The sequence below is a fragment of the Lathyrus oleraceus genome, chromosome 5, assembly GCF_024323335.1.
Source record: "Lathyrus oleraceus cultivar Zhongwan6 chromosome 5, CAAS_Psat_ZW6_1.0, whole genome shotgun sequence".
In the NCBI taxonomy this organism is placed as follows: Eukaryota; Viridiplantae; Streptophyta; class Magnoliopsida; order Fabales; family Fabaceae; genus Lathyrus; species Lathyrus oleraceus.
In genome coordinates, this window is record NC_066583.1 from 560008301 (window position 1) to 560016537 (window position 8237).

The 8237-nt window shown below is 34.0% G+C and overlaps 1 protein-coding gene across 1 annotated transcript; it reads right to left on the minus strand.

The window, feature by feature from the left end:
• Window positions 1-272: 272 nt before the first annotated feature.
• On the minus strand, window positions 273-6028 carry LOC127086409 (protein RETICULATA-RELATED 1, chloroplastic). Its single transcript, XM_051027167.1, has 8 exons — window positions 5506-6028; window positions 2895-3059; window positions 2673-2765; window positions 2480-2595; window positions 1943-2041; window positions 1557-1862; window positions 1258-1422; window positions 273-874 (listed from the first exon to the last, which is right to left on the minus strand). Exons 1-8 carry the CDS (start codon window positions 5851-5853, stop codon window positions 586-588), a joined length of 1581 nt encoding a protein of 526 aa, XP_050883124.1. The 5' UTR covers window positions 5854-6028; the 3' UTR covers window positions 273-585.
• Window positions 6029-8237: the final 2209 nt, after the last annotated feature.

Here is an 8237-nt window from a genome sequence, read left to right on the forward strand (position 1 = left end):
AATTTCATAATGTACACCACTTATACAATGATCCCAGTACAACCTGCTCCTTTAATAGCATTACTCACTCCATCCGTATTTAATTTAACACATCCCTCTTGGGGGACTTCGCATCACACCTTGATCAAGCTACTCTCTATTCATAATATCACTACTTCAAGCAAAGTCCTCGATCCTTCTCCGCACATAGTTACTAGCACTTAGATAGTTTGCTGAGATTTTACAATTTCTTGATAAATTATAGAAGAATTCAAGGCTCTAAAACATGTCCGTACTGCAAAATGGTTTTATTGATGATTGTTTTATGAATAATCATGAGTGTTTCACAATCTAGTGGGGGTAAAAACTTAATCTACCTTGTTTAAAAAATACTACTCAAATTCAAAATATTATACAAAGTCGGATAAGAAAACATATGGGTGGTCGACATAGAATCCCTCAAAAAATTCAAAAAAAAAAAAAAGCCCTCCTCAAGTTGATGGATCGAAAAATCTTAGGTAGTTAATCAACCTCTCCAAGATACAGCAGTATCTAACTCCAGTGATCAACAAAATTTGACAATCACTATGTTGACATCTGAAGAATCTAAGCAGATCCTGCAACAACCTTCTTCCGCACAATCCTTTTTCGACGAGCTTTAGGAGCTGATGATTCTGCACCAGACCCGTCTGCATTACTTTGTTTGATGCCCAAGAGCCCAAGCCCAGAAACAAATGCATTCTTTGATATAAACCATTTAGATGATGATGGTTTTTCAATATTTTCAGAAGTCCTGTTGTAAACCTTCAAGAGCTCATCTGACTGAGCTAGTGGATCTGCCTCAACTCCAAGCCATGCACGCTTGGAAGTCTCTCCTAATTGAACGTTCAAGACCCTGTATAACATTTCGAATAAATCCTCAAAATATATCACATCAAAATTTAACAATATTTTTTTTCTTATACAAAAAAAACTATTGAGAACATTTCCAAAGAATTCAAAACTGAGTCTGAAAAAGTCAAGTAAAGCAGAATCATTGTAAAAAAATTGTGCCAATTATTGTTTCCTTTCAACAGGATGTAGGGCACACATTATAAAAAGAGAATACATGGTAGAGCAAATTTATAGATGTAAAGAATGCATGTCGAAGTGCTAATAAAACAAAAGAGGAAATGTCGAAGTCATTAATAAATGCCAGAAACACATCCACATAAGTACATAACACCTGAACTGGATTCAGTTCAATGAACAGCTCATTTGGTAAGGGAAAAAGCATACCTGAATGCTGTGCTGAAGAACAATGCGACTCCAATAACATCAAAATGACTGACCATTGATCTATCAAATCCGCAGAGTAGTTGATATCTCAGGTTAGCATAGATTCCAAGAAAAGCACCATAACCAAGTGCATTACTGCTCACAGTTGGGACAGTCACCGATAATCTGCAATACAGTTCATGTGTGACAAATTAGTATATGTAGCAGTCAGTTTGCCCAATACGATAAACTTGGTTTGCTCAATCAAATTCAGTAAATTGAATGCTATCAAATATAAGCTTGGTTTGGACCCTGCACACCTTCCTTCCTTTTTCTTAGCCAAAGAGCTTGACAATGCACCCTGTACTGCACCCGTGCCTAAACCAACCATGCACAACTCAGCAGCCTTGAACAAAAACGCTTGAATTCTTTTTTGTAGGTCGAATTCCCTAAGAGGATAGCTCATTTCAAATATGTTGTTTGGAAGCTTCTGCAATGTATTTTGTAAATCAAATTGAAATGTGTTTCCATATGAACGACAAGGAGCAAGGGACCAAACAACTACAGCATTGCATGCTGCTGCGGTGAGCACATTGATAAGTGCAAGATCCCACTCTTGCTTTATCCTAGAATAAAAAATAAAAAAAATTATTCAATTTATCAATACCAAACAAGCATCCATATCTTTTGAAAATACACAACACACCTATCTTTTCGATTTTTAATCTCCCACCACACGGAGCAGCCTATAGTAGCAACTTCCTCTAATAGAAACCTATACATGAAAGCAGGATCTGCAAGCAACCTGTACAAAGAGATATTTATATATGACAATGGTGTAAACAATACACTCCAGAAAGAAAGTTAATCGATTCCATAATATTTAAGATTTGACGACAGACTAAATTATCAAGAGTCAAGACTTAGGACATCTATTTCATGTTCTCAGGATGTCCCACAAATCATATTTACTTATTCATGTAAGCAAAATATATATTCCTCTTATACCTACAGGAGAAAACATAAATCAGAATTCTGATTTCTATCATTAAGAAGATTTTCCTCTGAGAACAATGGTCCTCTCATTTGTAGCATCTACTAAAGAAAAGTATTTAAGCAAAAGAACGGAAAATTCACGATACAGAAGCAATGACATGAGCTTAAATTTTAAGATATTAGATTGCCAACTTTTCTTTCATTTGAATGAAATATTTGAAGTAAACCAAGACATAATTGAGACTACCTGCCAATGAAAGCCCTTGACAGTCCTTGCGGTAGTTTTCTAGATATAAGCCTACTGGCGGTTGGCCTGGCATTCATTGCTAAGTACTTCACCATTTGGGCTGAGCTAACCAAGCCCTAAAAGCAGAATTTTAGTCAGTATGCGGCTTACATGCTTCACCACTAAAACACGCATAACCAGAAAAGTACTGTACCATTTCATAAGCTTGCCGAAATCCAGCTGGCAAATCCATAATAGTCCTTTGCCATTCACTCAACACCGCGTCCACAAATTTACGGTCAAATAGCTGTCAGAAGGATAAAATGGCTGTCATTTCTTAAGGAAATGTCAAATGAAAGCAACAAAAGATAATATATCATATACTTCATAATGAGAAACAAACATATTCTTAATTAACATAAATGATATGTCTAACCTCTTGAAGAATTATGCGTCTCCTAAACAATCCACCCTCATCTCCCTCATCACCCTCATCAAAGTCATCGAAGTAGTCGTCATCGTCACCATCGTCGTCACCTCCATCACCACCACCATAACTGATTATCTTTCCAATATCTCCACCACCTCCCCCAGTGGCTAGCTGTCAATAAAGCATAGAACAAAATTCATATTTACAAACATAGAAATAAAATATACAAAAAAAACATGAAAATAATTCAAAAACGCTCCAACAGTATGAGTAGTCACAGGTGTGTAGTAAGCAGTATGTTACTTGATTGAGTCTATAATACACAGGGGTTACTAGGTTGATATGCCATTTGGATTTGTACTACATTTTAAAATTTTAATTGATATGCTTCTAATATAAAAAAAAAATGAAGAACTAAAAAATCACATACTACTTTGAATTACTCACTCTGTCCCAAAGAAATTGTAGCATCTTATAAAATTATTTGTCCCAAAATAAGCTTGTATTTTAGTTTCCAATGCAATTCTAATGTTTATCTTCCAATTATTCCCTCTAATTAATACTCTCAATTTATTATTCTATCACTTTGCATTTATGATAATTCGAATACACCAATAGTAAACAAGGATAATTTGGTAAAAATATTATTCTCTCTCTCTTTCATTTATTACATTTTCTTAATCTATGTGAAATGACCAACTATGACAATTATTTTGGGACGGAGGGAGTAATATATTTGTCAAATTTAATATCACTAGCTTTACTTTCCTATTAGCTCTCATTTTTTGTCATATATTTCTCCTTACTGATAAATAGGTATCCTTAGAAGAGCCCTTTTTTGAAGAACTGAAAAATCAAATACTACTTTGAATTAATACATTTGTCAAATTTAATATCACTTTTAGCTTTTATTTTCCTATTAGCTCTCACTTTTTGTTATATATTTTTCCTACGTAGGTATGCTTTGAAGAGCCATTTCCCGTAAATCATTTCACTAATTAAATATTTTTGTTTTTTTACTTTTGATGCCAAAAGTCCCAAGAGAAACACAACTTATAACTTCCTCCTCTTCCCCCCTCTTCAATTGTCCTGTGGATCAGGGGCTATTCTTTTCTCCTCCCTCTTTCCTCCTCCCTCCCACTTAAAGATTCTAACTCCTACCCTCTCCTATAGCTTATTTGATTTGTATTGCATAATTGCCCTCTTCCCTTCAACAAATAAGGCACCCCAAACTGGAAGGAATAAAATAAGAGTTCATTTCATAGTTGTATCTCATGCAGTGTAGTTCATAGTTCAGATCATAAGTTGAAGTGGTGTTGTGTAAATTGGGTAGAAGTGTAAATTGGGTAGAAGTGCCCAGGACACTAACTAAAGATGGAAACTCAAAAATCAGCCAACATTTAAAAAACCCCGCAACATAGGCATTTATCGAACATGAAGAAATTGAAGTAGTTAGTCAATGAGTTAAAAATTCATATTAATGTTAGCTAATTTGTATAATAATGCATATACCCCCTTTTTCTAAAAAAATGTATTATTTTAAATTAATAACTACATTACTATCTAATTAAAAAACTTTTATAAGTGAAAATAAAAGATTCAGGATACGCTACCATGAAGGCTATCTCGCTACAAAAGTAACACAAAACGACACGAGAAGTCTTAATACTTGTCACATATACTTCTCACATGTGATTTCCTAAACAAACAACTTTCTTTTTGCATAAAGAACATTCACTCCAATCTAGTTCCAGAAAACGAGACCGGCTAACATCTTATGTCTTCGCAATTAGCAAACAACCATAATTCTTTATGTATACGCGTCCAAAGCAACACGGCATATCCAACGTGTTTCTTTCATAAGAAACAGTTAGTTTTCGCATAAAATATTCAATCAAATCCATCTCAAACGCCTTCTCGGTCGGCAAGTTATCACAACCAATATGAATGGTGACTCATTATTTGTGTGAAAAAAATCTTCGTGCACGTCTACAAGAAAATTATGTAAACACTTACTCGAAATCTCACTTATACGCTTCCGTTGTGCAATTTTCCGAAGAATTGCCTTGGCTCCATGTATAAAATTAGGATAAATAGATACAATCTTTTTCCATTTAGAACTCTTCTTTAGTATCACAAATAGGTCTGAACGTTTGTTGTGTTTTGCATATGTTGCGCTGACGCAACACATCCGGTATAAAATGAGTACAAGCATGTACACATTTGCACGTGTATACAAACACAATGATTTTTTCAAACACACTTCTTCATCACTACTATGGAAACAATAACATTGTATTGTACCAGACACGGCCAGGCAAATGAGAAAGAGGCTAAAAAACGAACAAAACAAACTACCATTTAAGATGATAATTCAATTTCCAAATTAATTCGCTACAAATGTTAACTCCAATTATCTTCCTTCACTCCAGTATCATCACTATGTTAACTTCCCAAGCCATTAAAGTACAATAACTAATTCAAATTTGAAACAAACATTCTGCCAATTCAAGTATTAAAGTATTCAAGTTATTTCCCCAATTCAACCATAAATAATCAGAAAGAAATGAACAACAAAAAACAAAAACCCTAATTCAACAAAAGAAACATCACAAACCTCAGGGGAAGACTTGTTGCTCTGCTCTTTTGATAATTCAATTTTCGATTTCTCAAGCGTAACAGCCCCAAACGCACCGTATTTACCTCCTTTCATAACCGGATTAACGGTATGCGAAGCGGAAGGAGCAGACGGTGCGGCAAAACATCGCTCAAAAAGCGAAGATGTTGATGAAGTATCACTATCGACGTCGGCGGGGGAGGCGGACGACGATCGAACAACCAAAAGGCGGCGACGGTTGCGAAGCAGGGGTAGTTTGGGAACGGTTTTTGGGGATAAGGTTTTAGGTGATATGTGAGAGTTCATGGGAATAATTTGCCCCGCTTGAAACAGAGCGTGAGAGGACATGTTTGAAAAGAGATAAGAGAACTGAAGAGAGGAAAGAGAAAAACGGTTAGTGGGAGGAGTTTGTGAGTGGAGTGTGGAGGAACGAGAGGGTTAGGAAATGGAGGAAGAGGGGAGAAGATAGGCCCATGCGGGAACAACAACCCAATCCCAAAGAGACTCCTCTATTGCCTGCCGGCCCCCTTTAATATATTTTCCGTATTTATATATTTATATAATTTATTTTTGAATTGATTATTTTTATTTTAACTTTTTTTTTCCTTCATGCCTTTTGTGTTACTCTTCTTTTCTCCTACATCTTTTGCTATAAGTTTGAAATAATGACCAAAGTTCTCTCTAACATTGTTGGAGGTTGTTAACTTAATTTTTAACAAGATTTATTTATTCAATCAAATTATTATTTTTTATTATTATTATATAAAAAAAATATACACCGACAATATAAAATATTTTTATAATATCGACGTGTATTCTGCCAAATCACAAGTTTAATTTTAAAATACTGGTATGATATGGAAGAATGTTATAATTTTATTGAATGATAGTGCAACATTAATTTATATTGGCAGTACATCATTTTTTTATTTTTTATTGAATGTTATAATTGTATTTTGGATTTCATATAAAAGTTACATAATTATTCAGTCTATTTTTAGACTATTTTTTTTTATAATTATTAATTATCTGATTTTTTTTCTATATATTTTTTAAATTTCATTTCATCTCATTTTATAACTACCAATGACGAATTTTTTCACATATAGATGTTAGTTTGTATTTGTCGATAAGAATTGTCTCGTTTAGAATTTATTTGGTTCGGTAAAGAGGATGAAAGAAGGGGTTTTAATAAAAGGAATCAGACAAGATGGAAGGGAAGATAAAGTATTTTAATTAAATATGTGTTTGGTTCAAAAGAGGAGAAAGGAATAAAAAAGAGGGATTTTAATTAAATCTATGTTTGGTTCGTGATGGATAGGATGGATTTTAAAACTAAATTGTTTTTTATCCATAAAATCCTACAATATTCGTGTTAAGTAAAATTTGTATGCCTAACAACAAATTTGAGTATATTTTGTTCATCCATAAATAACATAAATTATCAAACACGACATATTTAATATTTTAAATAAATTAATGCTAATGAAAAAATGAATCATAGTATGAAATTCAAGAAACAAAACCAAAATACTACAACAATAACAACCAAACTTTACCCCATTAAATGGGATCGACGACGTAGATCAACTTTCGCCATAATATTATATTTATGATCATGCTTCTATCCAAATATTAATCTCAAGATCTTTCTTAATACTTTCTCTTATAGTATTTCTAGGTCTTCCCATTTCCCTAGTTGCTTAACTGCTCTTCATCTTATTTATAAAAGACTTATGGACTTAGAGTTATGGTCTCTCAGGAATGATAGGTGCCCACTAAGTCATAATAGTGGATCATTGAATCCATATTTCCTATGGAGACTCACTTTAGTTTGTTGACTCTGAATTCCTTTAATTGAGACGTGTCTTTTCCCACATTTCCCACAACGGGGTGAGAGGGGGCGTTAAAGGAAAGGTTGCCCCCAATCGCGGGCGATAGAAGGGTGTCACCTCTTACAGGCAGCCACGACATCCTCTCCCTTGTTAGATCTTTAAAAATACATCACTACACAATCTCTCAAGCATAAAAGAAAGAAATGTTTTAATTGCTCATGAGTCCCTCGGGCGAGATAATACGTCGAGCATGTACAATGGGATTCCAACTCCCTCATGCGAGGCTTTGAGCCTCTCGAAAAAGACTTCAGTCGTGACCCTGAAGCGAGACTTTTAAGTTAAGTCTTTCGGAAAATACTTTCGTTGAGTCCCTTAGGAAAAACCTGTTGGTGTAAGTCCTAGAGGCCAATACTTTTGGTACTTGAATCGAATTATTTATTAATAATAAAAGGTTTTTTCTTTATTATGTTTGTTTAATAAAGTCCATAGAATAGCTAGTTCATTTAATGTATCAAGTGTGACTTAATCATGAGATTCCATTAAACATAAGGACATTATTCTTAAAGTATCCGTAGTCGAGCTTTGTTGTGAAGTGAGATAACATTAAAGCATTAAGACTATTATGTATATAGAGTGATGATTACATCTCATGGATCATGGATAAGGAGTTATCAAGTCTTAAACATAAGTATGAGTATTAAGAGTAATATTTATACTGGATTGACCCGTTATGAGAATACTATATAGAATGTTATGCAAAGTTATGAAGACATGACTTCTCAAATGTTTTGATGACGACAAATTTCTCTACAAGTCTAAGATTGATTAACAAAAAGGATTGATCAAGATTCAAGCTCATGAAGGAAGTTTTCAACTAATGATCAAGTCTCGATGAAA